Source organism: Lonchura striata, chromosome 1A (assembly GCF_050655825.1).
Source record: "Lonchura striata isolate lonStrDom1 chromosome 1A, ASM5065582v1, whole genome shotgun sequence".
NCBI lineage: Eukaryota > Metazoa > Chordata > Aves > Passeriformes > Estrildidae > Lonchura > Lonchura striata.
This window is the reverse complement of record NC_140741.1, coordinates 29334297-29358567: the sequence shown is the minus strand read 5'-3', so window position 1 is coordinate 29358567 and position 24271 is coordinate 29334297. Positions and strand designations below refer to the sequence as shown.

The window sequence follows — 24271 nt, the reverse complement described above, 5'->3', positions numbered from 1 at the left end:
GGAAGGAAAATAATAGCATGTTCCATATCCCATATCTCTTTATGTTCCCTAACCTGCTATGCAAAAAGTGTAATTCACAAATCCTTATCATGACCATGTGTTCATTACACAGCTAAAGCAGCCTCAGTGCTACCTGGCACTAAATAGACCTTCACCTCTCCCTTCCTCCCTGACCTGCTCTTATCCCCTCATCAGCACTCATATTCTTTAATTCTCAAGATGATTGCAGAAAGTTATATAATTCAGTTTAGTTTCCAGCCAGTTTAACTGTGCCCAAGGAAAGCCAATGAGGACCAAAAAGAGAAGAGAGGAATGTATATTTTGGCTGGAAAAGAAAAAGCAAAGCCACCTGTTTTGACAGCAGAAAGCCCTGCTTCAGCTGTGTCATCTAAGTACACTGAAAGGAAACCTTTTTCTGTTTGCTTGTTGTGCATTTAGATGACACAGCTGAATCAAAAGCCCTCACAGGGAATCAAGTACATTAATGAGTAAAACACATGCAGCAATATGCTATTACCCAACTACACTATACAGTTGCTTGTAGATATATGCTCAGCTGCTCATTATTGAGACCTTCTCTCAATGTTACTATGTTCTAAAATATGCCAAAATTACATTGGTGCAATTAGCCAAAATTCACTAACTAAAGAAGTAAATCACCTAATTTTATCAAAGCCTATAGAGAGCACTTATGCCAAGAGATGCCAACAGATCCACTCATACAGTTGATAAGAAATGCCACCAAAAGCTTCCAGTAGGTTAAGCAACTAGGGAAAAACAGTAGGGAATAAACTGTAGCATTTGCAAGTCACACACAAACTGCATATCTGAGTAAAGCTTAACTACATTCATTAGGACTTTTATACTGTTCTAACTATTGAAAAATAATTCCTTAAATAGTTTTATAACTCTAAGCCAGAAAAAAAAGTCCACTACAGAGTAAGTCCACTGAACTAAAAACGTAATACTCCAACAAGTCACGCTGAATGATAAAGATTCATTTGTCCAGTAAATAACTAAAATAGATTGAAACATAAAAGGATCAAAAGATAAACAGGAATTTATAGTCCACTGATTCCTATCAATCAATTCTTTCCATTATACAAATTCTACCAACATATTTGCCCTTCTTCATGCTCCCTTATTCCCTAACCTCTCACAAACTAAGTATGAGATGTCCTCTTAACATCCTGCCCTGTTTTCCTTAGTTCTCTTTGGAATGCCTCCATATATCTTGCTTTATGAACCAAACTTACACAGAACAATATATCATGGCAAGCACTGCTAGCTGACAAACAATTCAAATAATTCAGTACTAGTTATTTTCATATGGATTCTCCTACTTGTTTAAAGTGAATAAAAGGATGTAAAATAGTAAGGTTTCTTCATCCAATTAGGCCTGACAACATTATATATTAATAAAGACAACTGCTCAGAGATTGTGAATAATTCATTTGTTCTTAAGTGAGACATACATAAAAACAAATTAACAATTTATAAGTATAATCTGTTCAAGTGCTTCAAAAGCATGCTTTTTAAAGCACTAAAATTCAGGTCTGTATGTTTATTGTCTTTGTTTCCAGGTAATCCACCTGAAGGAACTTTGGATTTTTTTCAAAAACTACAACTCAAAAATATTTAAAGTAATGGAAAAAATTTCTAACTGTTCTCCCACCACAGTCAAAATCAGTCCTGCTTCACAGCACAGAAGTAACCACATCCTCTGTGTGTGGGCTCAACAAAGGTTTCTGCTTAGTTCTGAACCTTTTCCATAGTGCAAAGCAGGAGTCATCAATTTGTAAAACCAAACTCAAATACTGTCTATCTTATTCATTACAGTTCTCCCTCTCTTCAGCTACCCTGCAGAAAGTACAAAAATACTTTCACTGACAACAGACTGGCCCAGCAATAGCAGGAGAGTGGGGCAACATTTTCCTAGAAATTGAAAAGGTGAACAGTGGCTATCTCAAAGCAAGCTAAGATAATGCTGAACAACTTCTATGCCATGCTACAATTATAAATATATATGTACACATATATATATATGTACATCCAGGTGTACATATATTAAGTGTTCAATAATACATGAAAGCAGAATGCAGCAGAGAAAACTGATGGGTAAGTAAAAAGATTCAGGTCACTGAGTAGCTCGTGTGCATTGCAGCTTGTTCAGAGGAACGCTTCTGACGTTTTCTGGATTTAGGTAGAGGATGTAATTGACTTATCAGTACTTTCAAGTCTTGAATTCAACAGTTTTGTGTAAGATTTCTTCATTCTTTGCTCACAAAATCACAGAGCTAACAATAATCCATTTAATTACCAAAGAATATTTCATGGAATATTGTTCATGTTTATGATAACTTGAGTCAACTTCCCTATGTCATTAGTATTACTATATTATGGCAATATTAAGAAACAGCACTGAAACATACCTTTGTATATGGAAATTACACTACTAGCAATTTGCATTAAGGAGAAAAAATCAATGTAATTAAATGGAACTTGTGCTACAAAATTTACATGTGACATAAAAACTATTTAAATTGTTTTGAATATTTCTCATAAAATTTTACAAGGGCTAAAAAAAGCCACTTTTTTTTAATATTTTTACAACTTGAAGGAAAACATTAAAATATCAATTATGCTTCATGTCTCTGCTTTTATGCAAATTCAGTTTGTGCTTCATAAAACATTTCAAAAAAAGTGTAACTAAAAATATTTTAACACAATTTTGGGCAAAACCTTTTATTTATTTAAACAAAAAAAAAAAAAGGCATGAAAACAGTAGACATTTATTACAAACTTTAATGCCAAAATTAAAAGAAAATTTGAAGAGCATACTACAATTGCAAATAAAATCTTTGTGACTCTCTTAAACTGAAGAAACCCCTCATATTCCTGAACCTCAGTCCTGGGAAGTCTTCCAGAATTTCTCTCCTTGTAAATCAGAAGATAGAGAAACTTGAAGGCCCTGGGAGAAGGAGAAGGATCCAGTTATTTGTTCTAGTTCAAAAAAACAATTTGTTACCCTTCAGTTTCAGTTAGTCTCTTCTAAATAACTACAAATACATTACATCTTTTCTACTTTCTCTCCTCAAAACCCCAATGTACAATTCCTATTCATAATTCTGCAAGGACTAGTGAATTGGTGGAACTGAATAATAACTCTCTAAATATTTAGACAGAAGGATAAATTATCTCAAATTAATTTATATACTGTAGCAATCAAGGCTTCAGCTTGGCCCTGTACAGGAAATAATGCATGCTGAACAAAATTTTACCTTATAACCCTGTAAGTATGAAGAAAAGCAGTTCCCTAAAGTCAGTGGGTTAATACTCTTTGCTCTCTGCCTTGCTTTCTCATCATTCAGAAATTCAGTTTTATGTACATTCCAAACCAATCTATTTATCCCACAAAAATTACAACTCTCCTGAAAAAAAAAAAAAAAAACTCCACTTAACTAACAAATTTTCATATTTGAAACTGAGGAATTACCTCAGATACATCCATGATAAAATGCTCCAAAACTTTACTTCAATTATACAATGAAAATAACCATTTTTGATACATTTTCAAACCATGGGGGGAAAAAAGCCCCAAATTAATATTTAAAAGGGTGAAAAGAAGACAAAAATGAGACTGCATACCAGTTATAAGGACACTAAGACTTCCTGTAACATACGAGAGGGAATGGAAAAAGCAATAAACAAGGGAGTTATAGACAGATCAAGGCATTTTCAGGACCAAAGAACATTTCCTTATTTGTAGTAAAAATAGTCTGGGAATAAAGCCTATCCCATTTCCACTAGGATTTGGGCCTAGATTAATTATTCCATAAAGCCATAGAAGTATCAATTCAAAAAACACTAGGTAACAGAAGTTTCATTTAATGCCACATCTACAAAAGGATTTAAGATGACAAGAAAAAATACTTACAAGGGTAAGATCGCTCTTCTCGAAGTTTTCAGCTCATGAGTTCTTGTAAGTATCATCAACTTGTCTCAGGCTCCTCTATTTCAAGAGGGTTGCACACAATATCTCAATCGCCATTCCAGTCTTCAGCAGCCTCATTTTTCTTGTCATTCTTTATCCAACATAAAATGATCAAGTGCTACAGTAGAATTCATTTTTGGCCCTTGACTTCCTATTAACTGGTGATTTTCCCTTGAGCCAATACTCCTAGGCATCCTAAAATTATTTCATACAGCTATTCCACTTAGCAACAATCTGACATGCATCCATATCATGGTGGTAACTTCTCTGAAATTTTCATCTCTCTGGAAGGTGAGTATATCCAGGTCCTCTTTAGGGTTTTAGATACACACACAAGCCCAGTGAACGATGATGTACTGGAATGTCAGATAAAGTGAAGTGTACGTGAGCGAGAGACCACAAGTAATTGTACAGCACAACTTAACACTAGAGGAACTCAGGGTAAGAGGAAGGTGTACAAAGAGCACATCTGAGGCAACTTGGAATAAAGATGACTTGCAATCCAGTGCAAAATTTCCTTGTCCACATTAAGTCTACAAATAGTGAGCAGTCACATGGTATCTTATCTCACTAACAAAAAACCCTCTGGTGCATCCACAGGGATGAGATTCATTTTGCCACAAATATGCTTTCAGGAAAACTGCCCTGACAATAATTACCATTTGTTCTGACAACACATGTTACAACACTACTATGTCATACAGGAGGTTAGAAGTAAGTCCAGAATAGTTTTCCCACACCTCCAGTGTTTTGATTTCTAAAGGGGCTGTTATAATATGACAAAGTAAGATTAAATACCTCCAGCATTTTTCATGAGGAAGAAAATTTTCTTTAAAACTGTTGAGAATAACACACACAATTATCTGGTATAAGAAACCTAAGGTTTCTTATCATCTTCCTCCTAATTTAGGCCAGAAAATCAAAACTGAAACTACTGTATTCCAGCAGGGGCCAGTATCTTCCCCCTCTGAAATTTTCTTAAATTATGGTTTTCCCTCTCCTGGCTTGGTTTGATAATTAAGTTTTCTCTTGCTGAAATGTTACAGCATTCTGTTTTTATTGCAAACTGGAAACTAATGAGACATTACCAGATTACACTTTCATCACAGTGGAAAGTTTGAAAGTCCTGAACATTTAACACACTCAATTCCTATATTCAATAACTCAATATATTCTAAATGTGTGAATCTATGTGCCAAAATCAGATACCTCAATCCATACTAAACCATCAAAACATCTATGACTTCAGCGCTCATATACACACTCAAAAAACTACTTTATGGCATTCAGATTTGAGAAGTAAATTAGCAATTTCATCCGTGTCATTTTTATCTTCAGAAGTTCCTTAACAGCACTTTTCCAAACAGATTGCTGATGTCTTTAGCAGAGCAAAAAGACTCCCATCACTAGAATAACTATGTCACACACTTGTTATGCAATATTAAGGATTAAGGGCTCTCTCAGTTGTCATAAAGCTAAAATAAACATGGCTTTCCTCCCACCAAAATATCTGACAAAACTGCAAATGTTTTGTCAATTACCAGGATGTACCATCAGATGACCTAATCAGCAAAGATTTATTATTAATGGCATTGTCAATCATAAGAATTTATTTTTAATATTCAATAATTTTTAGGACTTCTCTTAACTACAGAAAGAACTTAAAAGTATTATTACTTCCAACTGTTTAAATTAGGATCCAAGTGACGTAGAACTGCAGCAAAAAAGGTTTCAGTTAAATTAAGTAAAATACAAAAATCAATAGTGAAAAGATTGCAATAAATAAAGCTGTTTACTGTACAAACCAATATTCATGTAAAGCAAAGAAATGAGATCTAGAGTAAAAATCTGAAGTAAATACAGAATGTTACTGAAGTAAATATAAATACACTAACAGTGTAAGCATTTTTTATAGGAAAATTCTGCAATTCTGTGTTTATTTCTATATAAATTACTAAAGCCCAATTGACAGTGTTAGTTTTGAATCCTGTAATTTTGTTATGAGATTTTTGACATACTTCATAAATGCAATGTCCCTATTTCATTTATTCATTCTACCTTGAGTGCATCATTCAGTGTAACTTGAATATATTAGAAAGATTCAAATCAAAAAGCTATTTCAAGAAAAATCTTTGAAAGTTTTTTAATGTCTCTGGGGGAAATAACTGTTTTTAGCACTTAGCCATGACCACCACTATAGTGAAAGAAAAACAAACCTTAATTTTGCTGTTTTTCTTATGATATAGATACTAGTTTTTACATGAGCTTTCAGAATACAGTTTTCTGAGCTTCATACATTTCCCCCAACTATATTCTAAGGTTGAAGGTTTTCACGTTTTGTCTTTCTTCACCAAACACACAGGAACAGCTATGCTCTCCAATATGACAATCCTGACAAAGTGGCAAATACATTAACAATCATCAGTCTCCAAATGTAAGTTGGTGGTAAAGACAAACTTATTTACCATATTAATTAAATGGCCTATTTAACATGGAATATCAATTCTCTAATCACATCTCATTTGAACTTCTTATTTTAATTAGCAACCCTTAAGTCTACTAGAGACCCTACTGTTCTAGGATCATTAAGAACATTTTCATGTTCTGTCAAATGAGGGAGTAAAAGGCAGAAACTGCAAATACTCTCAGGAGTAGGCCTCTACCCTACTTAGGAGATGATTAGGGAGAAAGCAGCAGTAGTTCTCATTAGTTGCTTAGCAATGAAATGTCCCCCTATGAAACAAGAAATGAATAAAGCAACAGAGGTGTTGCCATGCAAATGAGTAGATGGATAGTCTATCATCCACTCAAGGATAATCAGTCCTTCATTAAAACTAATCAATCTGGATTAATACACCTATGGATGTCTTGCACAGACAAGGTAGGAAGAATCCACTGTAGGTAGCCCCACAGAAGTAGCCAGACAATACATTGCTCAAGTCTACATACACACTGAAAGTTTCACTGTGTGTGTGTACAATAAACACAAGTACAAGAAAAACAATTTTAATGCAAACCAGATAAACATTATCATTTTTACTGTTAAACATTTTATATCCATAGTTATATCCAAGTTATTAACAACTTACTGTTAACAGTCAGTCATTTTCTTAATGTTTACAACTTAAATTCAAATTTGTGAATTTAAGATTTAACCCACATCTAAATTGCTTAGTTTTTCAAAAGCATATTCACACATAAAGCCACAAACTAAACACATATGGGCTCGTTGACACTACCATTGTTACCAATCTTGTAAGTCTCAGAAGAGCAGAGTTCTTAACCAGAAAAATTTGATTACTGTTGTCTTAATTTTCAGACCCAAATTCCAGGATGCCATTATTTCAGCCACGGATGCAGTTTAATAGGTTCCCTTTATTTCAATTTCCCCACAACTGATTTAAAAATATCCATGTTTCATGGGTTACTTTTTTTGTTTCGGTGGGTTTTTTTCCTGTGGGGCAGGCATTTTTTGTTTCGATGTTGTTACCTGGTTTATATGTACAATATAAAGTTTTCAAAAAAAACATTAATTAGAAGAGAAAGGGAAAATAAAACAGCTCCTTAAGCAGAAATCAAGCTGATTCCTGAACTTCATTGACTACCCAAAATCTGGTTGCTTCTCAGTATATATTTAAAGCAATACAGATTTATAATTATAAACATTTATGAAAAAAAATTAATGTATCAAATTATGCTTTGATTAGCTCATCCAAATTTTTAGATTAAAATGAAAATTATGTTTAAAAACCAATACTAATTCATAATTCAGTATCAAGACAAATCTTACCTATGTATTCACAAATGAAGACTACAAAAAAAGGAGTTACAAGATCATTTATGCCCTGAACATATCCACTGGCTGGATGACGTATTGCCCAGATAAACAAAATTCTTTCAAAGATCTGAAAAAGAGTTAAAGAAATCATCAATTTAATTTAACAAGTGATAAGCATATTTTAAACAAGACACTTGTAATTTATAACATGATAGAATTACAGAATATCCTGAGTTAAAAGGGACCCATCAGGACTACCGAATCTAACTCCTGGCCCTGTACAGGACAGCCCAGGAAACACTTCATGTGCCTGAGAGTGTTGTCCAAACACTTTTTGAATTCTGTCAGGATGGTCTTGTGACTATTTCCCTGGAGAGCGTGTTCCAGTGTTAAACCACTCTTGGAGTGAAAAACTTGTTACTTATATCCAACCTAAATATTCCCAACTCGGCTTTATGCCATTTATTTGAGTCTTGTCCCTTGCCATGAGAGTGAAGAAATTGGTACCTGCCCATCTGCTTCCCCTCATAAGGATGTTGAAAACATCCTTGCAGAGAAGCTTAATATCATGGAGTTAAGTAGTATAGAAACCATGCATACAAAAGCATAAATGAACACCGGCATTCATAACCAACTCTCAGTTCTTCAAAAGGAAGCATTTTCAGGGTATTAGCACATGTTAAAACCAGCCTAGTATATAATTCAGTTACAGTAGTTTATACAAAGTAGCTCTTATTCACTGGAGCTTTTCCAGTAATATAAAATGCCTCTTTTCTCAAGGGAAAGAAATATGAAATTATCTTCCCATAATTTTTCATCTCTTTGAAAGAAGTATTCTACTAAATATTCTATTTATCCTTAAGTAACAGAAATAAGGACATGATATAGTTTAGATTTTTTAATAATATGCCCATAAAAAGAGATTCCACAAAAGTTAAGCTGGCCTAATATTCCAGTGCGGAGTTCTACACTCCAGGCTTCTGCATACTAGTTAATGAAAAACCTGAAACAATCGGAAAATGTAGAAATAAGGCAACTGTCTGCCATGTCTGCCATGTGTACCAACAGAACTTCACCCTCTCAACTCTGTAAACTGAATCTTAGGGATCTGTAACTGAGGTTTAGGATCTGCAAAAGCTCATGAGGCCAAACTATATCTTGGCATGAGAAGAGAGCATGGAAATCAGAGAACTTTCTCCTGACTCCATTTAGGTCTGTGACAGACTTTATCTTGTCTCAGTTATTTGCTTCTGAAAATATTATGTGCCTTTGAAAGACTGCAAATAAGCAGCAGAGTGAAAGCGGCTACATGCTTTGTCCTAGCTACAGGCATGTAATCAGGGATATATAATCTTCTGAAACAAAAGAATGTTTGCTCATTCATGAGAGCACAAACCATACTGCTCTTCAGATCTGGCCTCAATACTAAAAGGAGGAGACATTTTGGAAGGACCCAAAGGATTCTGTGGTTTGCTGCAACTCCAGAAGTCAACAAATGCTTTGGCTTCAGAAAAGCCAGTGAAAGACCTGCCCCAAAAGGATGTAAGAGGTGTTTATTTGTGAAGTCAGGATTATTTATACTCAATCTTACTTTAAAATTTTGTAAGATTAATAAACTGTTTTAATTCAATTTTAAATAAAGACTTATTATTTAGTTTTAGTCCTCTTGCAGTCATTTTCAAGTAAGAAAAGGTCTCAGCATAAAGGACTCACATCCTGGTGCTTGAAATTTCTATCACAAGCTTCTGCATAAGTTACCTGAAGCTGAAATATATTTGTACCTTCTGCTTTGAAAACAAGTCTCAAATATTAACATCTATCCTTCTCCTACAGGCTTTCTTTTGAGTCAACTGTCCTCCAGGTTTTATGTTTCTCTGGCTGAAAATTCACAGAACAGGGGAGACAGTCAACAACAGTAAGTACAAAAAGTTTTGGTGGGCACTGAAAAACAAACCTTAAGACAGCTCACGTCTGATCCATTACAACCCCAACTGAGATTCAGTTTTTGTGCAGTGTGAGTTCAGAGATTAGGCAAAAAAATTATTAGCAAATCCTCCATAGAAGGCTCTTGTTTCCATCAGCCAAGATGCTTATTCCTTTAGATACAAATTCTTGGTAGTACTTCTGTCACCTCATGCATTTTAACAAGAACTGCATATTAAACCCCAAAAAAAACCAGCCTCTGCCCATTAAGCAATAGCCAGTGGTGTTTCACTATCAATAACTGTATAAAGACTTTACACTCAGCCATTTACAACATAATTTTACATTTTATGTAATCATACCCTGATGAAATTACAGTTATTTGTGTAATATTTTTAGTATTACTGGAAAACTGCCAATCTAGCAAGGTTACTTAGCTCACAGCCACTCTGCCTGCTTCTGTCCATTGCCACTTTGACTTTCAGTAACACTAGTTTCTCACTGTTATCAGAGTTATCGTTCTGTGTTTCACTTCTGAAAAAGGACATGCTTAACATACTGCAAATACAAACAACTTTCTCAAAAAACAAATATCAGAATGAACTGACTAGAGAAACCTATTAAAGTAGCAATTGCAGAATGTAGAATAGGGTTATGCACCAGGCTAAATAAAAAGCTCATGGTGTGATGGGGCTACAAAATATACACAGTCAACAACCAGTCAAATTCAGTAAGAACAATCAATCAAAATACCCACTGCACAAACTACAAACATAGTGTTTTCTCATGAAGGCATGTCTGAAGTCAAAAAATTCACAAATTTCTACCACCAGCTTTTCACTTTCTCAGAACTTAATAACACGGACTTTGCACTGCAAATTGAGAAGCCTATGGATTTTAAAATGTTTTTAAAATCCAGGTATAAGGGGAATGATATTTGGATTTGTTGGGGAGGCTGTTATATTTTTGAGCAGGAAGCACCACTCAGTGATAGCACATCAGCTTTAATAGCCCCAAATGGTTCCAATCAGAAATTCTGAAATACACACTGAACTAGCATTTTCAATTTCCTACCCATTTACGTAAAGTTTCATTTACTCTCCTGAATCAATAAAAATGAGCACTTTAAAACCTGAAAAGCAGCTTGATTTAAGTTTCTATACAACACTCATGATTGTATTCAAATAGGACTCATTAAAAAGGTCACTTTCCCAAAAGGATTCCTTATTGATTTCCAAACCAGCAACAAAAACTGGAATTATTTTTCTACTGTGAACCACTACATCTCATGAGATGTCATTACCAATCTATTATTCTCTTTTGAATTTGACTCTCATTCATAATTACAGCAAGAATTATATTCACATAAAGAAAAGAATCCATCAGCTTATATGAAGTTTTGAATTACTTGTGGGTTTTCCCACCTCAGAGGAAGTTCAAAATCTCCAAAGCCTTAATTCAAAAGCTTTTGAAAATTTGTGTTTTGTCTTCTAAGTAGAGAAGGGAAAGGAAGAAAAAAAAAGAGAAGGAAGATAAAAATTAAACTATTTTAAATTGTGCAGTTTTCTTGAAATTATTATGTATAATATGCAAGCATAGATAGAAAGTACACAGCCACGTGCTTTCCATTTCAACAAAATACAGTTAAAGATAAAGCAAGAAAAGATAATAAATTAGACCAGTCTATGTTGGCTAATCAAATTTATTACAACTAAATAATAAGTAGTCTTTAAAATAATTTGACTGCACTATAGGAAAGACCACCTCCCACTCTGCTGTTCTCCTTTTTCAGGGACACTATTAAGTCATTTTTAGTCCTTTAAATCCTTGCTCCAACATTACCTTCCCGTCACTCAGGATCCACATAACTTCCATAAAAAATAAACACTATAAACTGATTTTAAAAGGAACACATAAAAACAAGTTATTTCTGCACATCAGATTCAAAATATCTTTTTCTAAACTGCAACATTTTATTTCAGAAACCAAACTCTGAGATCAGATAAGAAATTAAAACAGCCTTATTAACTCTAGAAGTTCTTCAGCGAGAGAGACTGATACCACCAAGAACAGCAGAAATCTTGGAATAGCATAATTTGAAAATTTAAGTCAGGAGACTGTGAGGTTTATACACGTGCTGTCTTTTTGAAGCTTTAACCAGTGCTTTTGTCTAATTCCACCAACTACACTCTGTTCATCTCATTCTATGGGAGATTCTTCCCAGTAGTGGTATCATCACTCTAAATCTTTGCAGCATCAGAAGTACATACAGAACTCAGCATAATATTCACAACAACGATTTTGCACATAGTGTCATCCTTTAAACCTATCTTTGACCCTTACTCTGATCCCCTTCTCCTCTGTATAGCACTTGAAATGTCACCTTAAAAGGAGTGACTGTTGCTCACCAAAGACCAGCACAACCTTCTCTCGCTCTTGAAGAGTCAGCTCTGGCAACAACACACCCTATCTGCAAGAGCCCTTGAGATTAGGGAAGGATCTCTGTGGGGATGAGGGATTCGGTGGTGCTATGTTAGGTCTCCAGAAACTCAGAAAGCAAGATAAAGCAACATTGAAGAAACTGGGTGGTATGATCCTTTCAGCACATTTTCTACAATAGCATTAAGCAAGTAGAGTTTGGTTAAGATCATAAAAAGAGTAAAAGACAGATGCAAACCCATTCTCCCAATAGTGCACAGATCTAATTAATTTCTTTAATAGCTTATTTCTTACTGGTACTGCTTCATGCTTGCCCCTTGATTGTACTTATACTACTCCTTGATTCATCCCTAAAACTGCCCAGGTAAAACACCACTGTGCAGAAAGCAGGTGGAAAGCCCTAAATGTATAGGTTTTTCTTTTGAAACACCATACTAGGCTATTTCTTCAAGCCAATTCTCCAACATGTGGAAGAGCACTACCATTAAACAAATAATTGGAACAATGGAAAACCAAATGAAAGCTAGTTCTGCATTTCATCATTAAGTTCTCATAATGAACCAGATTTTGTTCTCTTTGTATCTATAATTCTATGAACAGGAGCTACACGGCAATATATTTGAAGGTCTAACTAGAACCATTAGAAAGAAGAGTAAGTTGAAGAATTAAACTAAATAATTGAAAGAGGATAATCCACACCATCTATGCTATGTATGACATATATACTTCAAAATGAAAAGTCCCAATGAGGTTCAATTCCCCAACAATATAGGTCAATTTGACTAATATACTTACCATTAATCCCATTATTATATATTTACATTAATATACAGTTACAACAGTAGTTAAACAATTTAAACAGTGTACTCAACACACAAAACTTACAAGGATGCAAAATCAGATAAGGCATTCAAACCAGTTGTGCTAAAATTTCAAAGAGAATTTCCCAAGTGGAACACTCTAGGAACTTCCAGACCTTAAATACTTTTGAAAAATACACAGAACCGCAGGACTATGCTCTGGATTACTTAAGAAACATGGTATTAACAAAATACATAAAAAGGAAAAAACGGGGAAAAAAGCCCTCAAGGGCACAAGGCCACAATAAAAACTGACAGATTCAATACAGGAAATTAATGAGGTGCTTTTGCTTTTATTACTCATACTTACACTGCTATTCTTAGACTCTACTTATATATCCTCAATTTTTTTACTTCTTTAAGCTCGTTCTAAAGTCAAAATAGTAAATGTAATAAAAATAATTAATAATCAAATTGTGATATCAGATTCATTAATAAAATGTTTTCTCTAACAAAAAGAAAATATGTCATTCTTACCTCAGTTACTTTGGGCTGAAGTCTTAAAACTTCAGGACTCATGCGTGGTATATCTATGTGGATCTAATTAGACAAAGAAGAATACTGTAAAAGGAACCAATAGCACATATTCTAAGCAACATAATACTTCAAATAATTCTACTGGTTTACACTATTAGTTGTAATCCCATTGTATCATTATTTTTGGGATAACATGTATTTTTACTATATTTCAAAACATACAGCCAAATCTTTAAGTTAATCTTTCAGTGAAGCAAAACTTAAAAACACATATATTTGTATTCACATTCTAGGATCCTTACATTTCAATTATTTGCAAATTATAATCATACTGGCAATACTCATTACCTTAGGGTAATTATGAGTAAATACATACTACTACTTCTGTAAAGTCATATTCAACTGCCACTAGCATAGAATCATTTTGGTTGGAAAAGACCTGTAGAATCATCAAGTCCAAATGTGCAAAGGTAAAAGATGATTTTAGCAGTTATTTTAATGTATTTGACAATCAAGAAGAGAGCACAAAAATACCAGTATTACTAAAATTTTTGTTCCAAACTTCACAAAGGAGTTTATGCAACAGAGTGCTTAAGTGATGATTTTGGGTTCTATCACCAGCCTTATCTTGGCAATGCTATATACATTTTGCTACTAAAGATTAGTCTTGAAACTGAAAGGAAGATCTTAGTTTCTTATGTCCCAAGGAAGGCTAAAGTATCATTACTTAGTGTTACAAACTACTCATTTCAATATAAAACTTTAAGAAAAAGTTGTCTGCTTATCTGGGTGATCTTTAAAGTTTGACACCCCTATGTTTATTGCACAGCATATACTGTTTCAACTTCTTATGCAGAAGTTCCGAGACAGTAAGAAACAGTCACTGCTGCACTTTCCCTGTCCATCTTCACTTATTTGAAAGAGGGTTTGAGCAGGAGATTAAAGATTTGAAAATGCAACTATCTTTAAGCAGAAAACCATGGCAATACTGATGCTAACATTAAAAGTAATCCACTATTTTGAATTACAGATCCAAACTACTTCATATTTTTACTTCTAAAATTTAGGAAAATTATTAGAGGGTTGTCTATGTGATAAGATTAAAGAAAGAAAAAAAAAAAAAACAGGCGCAAAGTTCAAAAATAATCTTTAGGTCCTTAAGCAAGTGTTCTGTAGATAAAACTCAATTCAGTCAGGTGTTCTACCTGTCTGTAGGTATCTTGGTGGTTTTCATCATTTCTGGAATCATAGTATTGTTCCACAAATGCAAAATACTCTTTGCGTTTTCTTTGTAAAGTGCTTTCTCTTCGGTCCACATTTGCAGGAAGATAGCCCTGAAAACACAGTGAAATTATAAAGATATTACTCTTGGCCTTACAAAAAGCATCTCTGGCATTTGATTACATGTGACAGGATATCTAACAAACTGATGCAGTGCCAGGTACTCCCACACTAATCTCAATAATCCTTTACTAAACTATTTTTCTAATCCCTCCAACTCATATAAAAGTTCAGATACAAACACCTTAGAAAAACAGCTGCAATTTTTTGCCTTTTTTTTTCTACAAAATGCATCAAAAATACTAAGATGGTGCTGATTTTTGAGGAGAAAAGCTTAAATAAATAAGTTCAGGTAAATTTAATAACATGTGAGTTACATAATTTCTATGTGGCCAGTATTGCAGCCATTTTGTTAAATTTTTAAACACTGTGTATTAACTCAATTGCCTTTATGTAGCAATTATGTACATTATCAAGGGAGGCTTAGATTCAATATTAGGAAAAACTTCTTCACGGAAAGGATTACCAAGCCCTGGGACAGGCTACCCAAGGAAGTGGCTGAGTCACTACTGGAGGTAGTTAAAAGACATGCAGATGTGGCCCTTAGGGACATGGTTTAGTGGTAGACTTGGCAGTGCTGAGTTTATGGTTGGACTACACAACCTTAAAGGTCCTTTCCAACCTATACAACTCTATGATTCTACATTAAAATAATTAAAAATGTTATTCCTGTACACTTTAATTACTTAGTTTATAATGACAACAGAATAAGTACAAGCCATATTACATTCCAGATACCTTAAGAGATACTTTCTTTGGCAAAATGAATTCCTTTAAGATATGCAGACTTGTGTTTAATTCCAAGTACTTTAAATCCCACCAGCTTCACTTCTGCCTGAAGACTTTGTCTGGCATTTAATATCCTGTCCCAGTGTTTTGTGTTAAATATGGAATTTATTCAATAAATGTATTGAATAAAATTCATTTATTCTCAACAGTAGCATTCCCATTTATTCTCAACAGTAGTGGTTTCTTCCCTGTAGGATATCTTAGTTTGTTGCTTTAGAAAATAATTCATTTTTGAAATCAAATGTGATTGTTTGAAGCACACCGATACTTTCTCAGCAAGTCTTTTTCCCATTATTCAGTTTCAAAGACCGAACTAATCTCTCAATTTGACATGTCATGTTTGCTGTTCTCTTTACAAATTAGGTTTTATTTTTAAAGGTTGGGAAGGCTTGCAACATATCAGCAGTGAATAAATTGGTGGAGAGTTTAATCTGTTTATTCGTTAATTTCCTCCAAAGGCTTTTGCATACATATCTTTAGTTTTGTTATTCAAAACTGAAGAGAGCCTGTATAGCTCTTCTTGCTGTTTAGGTACAGTGTACTTAACATTTTTGCTACATTTTCAAAATAAATCATGTCTTTTTTTCATATATATTGTTACCAGTAGACATGCATTACATCAACAAAGTAATATATTGAAAAATTGTCTTCATCAAACATTTGTTAACATTATTAATATGTTGACTATGTAACGAATATTTCAACTGATCAATTTCTTAAATCAGGTTTTTATAATTCCAATTTCTATGGCAGTTTTACAAACAAGACGATCATCATCTGCCTCAGATACCACCAAGTATACTCTGTTCCCTGAAAAAAATTAAGTTTGGGATTTTTAAATAAGACTTCTGAATAATTTTGAAGCAAACATATACTACTAAAACCATAACTATACTTTGGTTTCTTCAGTTTTCTGTTTGTTTTTTTGGTATTGCAACGCATCTTTAATGAAAATATCACTCAATTTTTAGGAACACTTATTTCCCCAGGAGCTCCTGATGACTGTATAGAATCATAAAATGGTTTGTGTTGGAAAGGACCCTAAAGATCATCTATTTCAACCCCCCCTCTTTCACTAGACCAGGTTGCTCAGAACTCTATCCAACCTGGCTTTAAACAGTCCCAGGAATTACCATTATTACTCCCCCTAACCCGGGACATTAATAGTAGGTCTCTGTTAGGTTGCCACCAGAAAAAAAACATGGTGGAGCTTATGACCACAAAAACTGAAAGCACTTTTCTTTCCCACTTGGCAAAGAACATGAAAGAAAATGCTGCCTTACAGTATAGAAAAGTAATGATTACTAGAAGACTTGTCTTTGGGTTTCCAAAATGTACTAAATGAGGACCACATATAGATAAGAAATCACAGAAGGACTTGCCTACGAAAAGCTAAGAATTTTCAAAACATTGCCATTCAGAGGTAGAAAACAAATAAACAAAAAAAGCCAGAGTTCTGTAAATCTCTTACTCAAAAAAAAAAAAAAAAAAAAAAATCCACTTAATTGCTAAAGTACAAAAAACGTAATCTGAAAGCAGGTTTTTGCAGAGGTATGGCAAGATGAAGTTGCAAACTGAACTGAAATATATCCTGGAGTTGTTAAAGTAACAGAACAAGAGAACTCTACACTTAGGCACTTTTCTAGACCAGGAATGCTAAATTAAAATAAACTTCTGGATTTAAGTTAAAGCTCCTGGAAAGCCTATGCTCTTCCAAGAAAGCAAGAGAAGTCAGCTCATTTTATATTTTTATAATTTGCATAATTCCAACTCTCTAAACTCCTGTGTCAGTCTTCTGATTCAAAACTTTAAAAATGCTTATGCTTTAGTTTACTATATTTCAAAGTCAACTTTGAATTAGCCATAATTTTTCTTACTTTTAGTATTTTAAAACAGACATCTAAACTTGAAGAGAAAAAAATTGCCTTTTTTACAACCAAAATCACATAACTTTGGAAACAGAACTAAAATAAATTGTAAGCTCCATGTTTAATTTCAATTACAGCAGGATATTCATATACCCACCATTAAACTGCATTTGCATTTAGCATTAGAAGGAACTAAGCTGCAAATTTAGTAGAACTCATCAACAAGAAAGACTCTTTCAGTCACTGGAAATCAGTGTCAATCTGAAGTAAATACTTTGCATTCCCTACAGAATTATTCTATAAAAAGCAAAGCTATTTAAGCCTACTCTCAGAAAAATTCGATAGTGCTAAACTGGTGTGTGTATATAATTCAGAATTTTAAACAGTTCTTAAATGCACACAGATTTGCTGAGAAAGTGTCTTTCACAGCCTCTGGAGAGTAGACATCACGAGAGTTCTGCTTCTTTTTAATACAAACATCCTTATGAACTTTCTCCCAACCACAGGCAGACAAACAACAGCTAAAATGTTTAACTAGTTGTCATCACAAGCATTATAGCTGAAAAGATAGACATGAAAAATACCTCTATGAAGAATAAACTGTATTTTTGCAGAAGAACCTTTTTAAACATAGCAAACACCAAGATGAAAAAAATCCTGTTCTGTAACACCAAACCCATACACCAAACCCCACCAAACCCAATGAATCACATATTTCCACAAGCTTCTGCCACATGCCCAACTGAAAGACTTCCATGGTACTTCAGCCAACCTACTCCCAAGCTACAGCCATTGCTAAATCCTCTGTCCATAGGGAAAAGCTCAGTGCCCAGCCAGCCAAAAACTCGCACTATACAAAGGTTATTAGCTTTTTAATGAGGTTGTCTCTGAACTGCCTCACAAGTCTGACATCAAGAGAGCCAATGCCACAACTCCATTGACACAGTGGTTCAGAGTTGGTCACCTTAAAGCACTATAGAAGAATCAGCCAAAAAACCATGTAGATCCTATCACTTCTTCTCCTCACTACAGTGTTAATCCTTTCTTGCAGTTACTTTAATATGAAGCCAGAATGAAGCCTTTCGTAGGATGCTGATAGTCTTTGCTTCCCTGTGTGTCTATTTTCAAGACAACTGTTAAGAATGTACTTGTCTTTGAACTCTCCACCATTCCATCAAAACTGGTTGAAAGAAGCCACTGTTATCACAAGCCCTTCTTTCATAGAAAGCCAGGCTGAAAAATAAAGATACACAGCCAGCATGATTTACTACTACTTCTCATTCTCCTTCTTTCAATTTGATAGATTAATCTTGAAATTGAGTAAAAGAACATAACTTCCATTACAATTCAGCACAAGACACGTTTCCAACCATCACTGATGGATTACAATTCATGCAAAATCATTTGCAACGCTTGAAAAAGCTATTAGTACTAAATGTACTAAATGCAGAGGAAGAATTAAAAAAAATTACAACTTACTGAAAGAAGCTTCCATGCAATTGGACGAACCCGTTTGGGAATGCCAGACCAACTCAATTTTCGCAATTCATCTATTAAAACACAATGGCTTTATGAGAAGCAAGGAAATTACTACCAATTTACATACACAGATACATTCAAATTAACACAAAGGCGTTCACAACAATGGTCTTAGAAAATCCAGTGAATACAGAAATATAGGGATATCCTAATGAATCAATAAAATACTGGATAATTGCTATCCATAGGGACATCTGTGGTATTGAGTGCGATAAGGTAACTCTCTGGAGTATTTATCAGCATTAGTTTTTGGTATACCTGCCTTATATTGTCACAGTTTGTATTATTCTTCCAAGTATTTCAAGATACATATGAAAGGAATACAGTGTATCAAAGCAGGTAAAGCAGTTGTAATATTATTAAAGTCTACACAAAATAAGGAGCAGCAGCATATGCTTTCAAAAGCATTAAGAAGTTCACAGTACTTCTGCACACTAAATATGCATAGATAGAGGAAGCATGAAAGCATGCTTATACACATAAACTCAAGAAATTTCACAGTTCGCAGTATATTTCCCTCTTATCCTTCATTCAAGGAGTTAAGAGGCATTGAAAGAATAAAAAAAAGACCAAAGGATCAGTAATATTAGAAAAACACAATACTAGTAGAGTTCAGTGTGAACCAAAATCTCAAAGAAACAATGAAAGCAGGTACAGAGTATAAACACAGATTAAGAGATAAATTTGAAAAGTCACAGGTTGGCACAACAAGTATACTTTATTATCAGTATGCTGTAACTGCAAACAGAAGGATTCAATGAAGAAAAGATGCAATAAGCAACTGAAACAAGTTTAATTTATTGTCATATTCCAGCTGTGAACATCACACACAAACTGCCAAACAAAAGCCCCAGACAGCAGCTGGTCACATTTTTTGATCTTCTTTTTCCAGCATTCTTCTACTTCCTTTTCTCTGCCCCATTTAACAAACCACTCCAATTATTTCTTCCCTTTATGGTACCAGTTTTGTTACTACTATACCCAAATATGGCATTTCTGAAATTATTATCAGGCACCATGGGTCTTGTAACACTGCACTTCCCAAAGTGATCTCTCAGTGCTTCTCTCCATACAATGGCACTGTTTGGGCACCTCTCACACAATTCCCCCTTGACTACTTGTGAAATCCAGGCATATCATAGGCATATCTACAACTTGTGTCAGCTTCTCACACTGTGGTTTGTTACATACAGCAATTTCTCACATCACCTACAGTAGTTCTCCACACCCCAGGGAGTTTGCTCAGGGTCCAAGCAGCTTTAGTATTGGCTTGCAGCCCCTACTACTTCTGCAATTCCACCCATGATCTGATTCCAAGTAAATCACACTAAAACACTACAGTGTAAGTAGCAGTATCACTGGTTTTATCTTCTAAAAGCCAGAAAGGCAGGAACTCGTCAGAAGACATAAAGGCAAAGTAAACACGTAATATGAACAAGAGTAGAAAAACTGTATTTTGTATAGTTTATGAACAAAAACAATAAAAAAGAGATAATATCTGCTTTAACAATCTACAAATTACATATGTATTTCCCTTCCACCCCAAGGCATGACAATTAGCTCCAGATGTTTTAATACCAATGAAAGCCCCAAGTTGTCAAAAGCAAAATCTCCAACTGCACATCTTCCTGCCCCTCTCCTCCTTGTGCAGTATTTATGAACAAATATGATTTACTGGGTCTAATCTATTTATGTCCAGGCTGAAGGGAAACCAGTCTTGTGCATTAGTTTATTACTTCCTTACACAATCATTTTGCACAACTTTCAAGTTTTGGCTACCTTTACACATAGCCATAGCATTTACAAACTACATAATTGGTATATGAAGAAAATAGAAAATAAATTGTAACTCAGCAATTACTTTTATTATTTTCTAGTAACACAATGGGCCATTCTCAACCTTATACCCACCAAACCCACTCTAATCTTTCACCTTTCCATATTTTTGCTCCACCCTTGACTCAATAGGAATCCATGCTCAAACATAGGCACCAACTTCTGAAAACAACACATGTAAAGGAAGAAAAATTATAAAAAAGGAAAATATGCAGATCTACTGTCACAGTCAGAAATATGAAGTATATGATTAATTGAGTGACAGATCATCCTAAATCACGCAGTACAAAAATTTCACTCAACTTTAAGTAACTCATTTAAGGCCAGAGATAGGAAATACAAGAGCACATTGGAACAGAGATTATTTTCCCTCCCTCTTCTCCTGATGCTATTCTGCAATGAATATACATTTCCTTTTATAGCTTGGGCTATCATGTAATTCCAAACAGTAACACACACTGTGGGAGTGGGTTCAAAAGGACCACTCTTTCTGGAAGGAAATCTCAGCACTGGACAATGAAGTGAAACCCAGACACAAACTATGGGTTTTTTTACAATATAGCACTTACTTCAAACAGATTCTCTATTTATCAATCATGTAAGATTTGGGAGTGAATACATCCCTACATTCTTCCATGCTGAACACAAATAATTATGCTGCTTTGCTACTGCCTTATCCTCTCTGGGAGCTCTTTTTACATCCAGATTGTCTGCTGGCCTACAAAATCTTTGGTGATGTGCATTCCCTCAGTATATCTAAGAAAAAACATTTAAAGCTAGTTTTTGTATGTTTCTAAATTGTTTCTCAGACTCTTTTAAAAATGCTTCCATTCATTCGGCCTGACAGGATTCATATTCTGCTCTGCTCTCCTTATTTGACACAAAACTTTACCTTTTGGATTGTATCTAATAACCTTCTATTGTATTTAATAACCTCCTCTGCTCTGCTGTCATGCCATCCTTCTGAACTTTTTCAAGGCTTTTGTTTCTGGTTTTGCTTTCATAAGTGGTACAATAATTGCTTTCAGGACAGAGAACTGTTAGACAGATGATTGCACAAGTGAGAGTTAAGTCAATTCCATTACAAACCATTAGCCCTGGCTTTGTGATAGTTATATTTCTTCACACTGACTGCTGTCCTACATCATAGTCTTCCGAAATTCCAGGATCTCAGACTAATCCAAAAAAAATGTAGATTTCTGGCCCTAACTTTTCACTGCAGTGAGTTCAACTACTATTTTGCCAGTGACAAAGAGCACAAAGTAAAACTCAAAGGGGCTATGCAAGAATTCTTATCAGGTGTAGTAGCAAACCCCAAAAGCACACAGTCTGACCCTTGCATGACACTACTGCTTAAGTATCAATTCACATTATGCTTTCCTGTGATGGTTCATCACCAAAACAAGAGAAAAGAAAACAAAGGAACCTGCCTTTTCCAACAGCAATTACAACAGCAGAATCCAAGTTGCTCCTGGAAGACTTAGTCTAACTCTACTACAACATAAAATAAAAATGCTTCTGGTGATGGGAAAAAAAAAATTGAAGCATATACACAAGAGTACCATTTTAGACATACATAAAAGACTGTCAGTGAAGCTAAATTCTAATACTGCTGTTAAAATACATTAACTACATGTGCATTTTATTAGACAAACACAACTAAATTTTACAGCAAATGTCTCTATTACAGTCTTTAAGATGGGCTTTATTCTTACAAATAACTTAACAGGAGAGTTCCTAAAATTCAAATAACAACACGTAATTTAAATACTCACATTCCAGTTCTCAGGTTACCGTGATACACTAGAGACTTAAATTAAAAAAAAAAAAAAAGAAAAAAAAGAAGCCCCTGGAGACTACTGACTGGTCAGCCTCACTTTTGTGCCTGGGAAGATCATAGAACAGAAGACCTTCCTAGAAATTCTGTGAAGGCATATGCAGGACAGTGATGTGATTTGAGATAGCCAGCATAGCTGACCAGTACAAGTCCTGCCTGAGCAGCATTTTGGCCTTCTACAGTGGAGTGACTAACCAGTGGACAAGCAAAGGCTTTACAGGTGTCATCTATTTCAACTTCTGTAAAGCCTTTGACATGGTCCCCCACAAAACCCTTCTTTATATTGGAGACAGAAGTGGATTTGATGGGTAGACTTTTTCGTGAATGAAGAACTGCTTGAATGACTACATCCAGGGAGTAATGGTCAGTGGTTTCATGTCACAAAGGAGATCAGTGATGAGCAGTGCCCCTCAGGAGTTCATACTGAGCCCAGTATTATTCTGTGTTGGTGACAGATACTGTGGGATCAAGTGTACCCTCAGCAAATTTGCAGATAACACTGAGCTGAGTGGTTTGGGTGACACACCTGAGAGCTGGGATGACATTCAGAGGTTTTTGGACAAGTTGGAGAAGTAGGATCGTGGGAATGCCATCAGGTTTAACAAGAACAAGTGAAAGGTCCTGCACCTGGGTTGGGGCAACTGACCAGTATCAATACAGGATGGAGGGATTAGGGCAATAAACGTCGGAGAAGGACTGGCAGGCACTAGTAGATGACAGGCTGGACAGGTGAAAAAGCCAAACATTTCCTTGGCTATACCAAAAGGAGCATGGCCAGCAGGTCAAGGGAGGCAATGCTCCCCCCTCTACTACACTTTGGTGAGGTCTCCAGGTGGGCATGGAGTACTGCATCCAGCTCTAGAGTCCTCAGTAAGACAAAGACATGAACCTTTTGGAGTGAGTCCAGAAGTCCATAAAGATGATCAAGGGGCTGTAATGCCAAACAGGTTTTTGGGTTTTATACATTTTCCATACATTTGTAAACTACTATTATATAGTTATATATCTCCTTAACTAACTATAGTACTTTTCCTATCCTATTACCTAAATTTTAGAATAATAAGCTAATCTTCCTGTAATCTTATTTAGTCTTGCCTCTAAAGTGAACCACTATTTTTTCACTATATACTGTAGACATAATAAATGCGGAGTTAGAAGCTAGAGGCACCTTCAGTGGGGGGGCAGAACCAAAAAGGGGGGGATTACTTAACTGTTCCCTAAGTGGATGTTTTCTGTTAAGTATCCTAATTTGTTAAACTAATAAAATTGTCACACTGTATTATGTGTGTATCTTGCCATATTTGCACCATGAAGAACTTTCATTAAAGGAAACCACTCTTTATTATCTTAATATTGTTTGGCTTGTGGCATCAGGCATCAGCTGGACCACCTCTCCTAAAAGTACAGGCTGAAAGAGTTGGAGTTGTTCAGCCTGGAAAAGAAAAGGCTCTGGGCAGACATTGCTGTGGCCTTTAATACTTAAAGAGAGCTTATAAGGAAACGGGGACAGATTTTTTTGTCAGAGTCTGTTTTGATATGACAAGGGGTTTTAATCTGAAAAACAGTGGCTTCAAACTAGATAGAAGGAAG

General features: G+C 34.9%; 1 protein-coding gene across 3 annotated transcripts in view; it reads right to left on the bottom strand.

The window, feature by feature from the left end:
• Positions 1-24271, bottom strand: part of TBC1D22A (TBC1 domain family member 22A) — a 160632-nt gene that overhangs the window by 122048 nt on the left and 14313 nt on the right. For all 3 annotated transcript variants that reach the window (XM_085570413.1, XM_021524818.4, XM_021524817.3), the window contains exons 5-8: positions 18949-19019; positions 14677-14805; positions 13472-13534; positions 7785-7899 (exon numbers count right to left, since the gene is read on the bottom strand). In XM_085570413.1, the coding sequence (XP_085426539.1) occupies positions 7785-7899; positions 13472-13534; positions 14677-14805; positions 18949-19019 (378 nt within the window). The remainder of the gene's footprint in view (positions 1-7784; positions 7900-13471; positions 13535-14676; positions 14806-18948; positions 19020-24271) is intronic.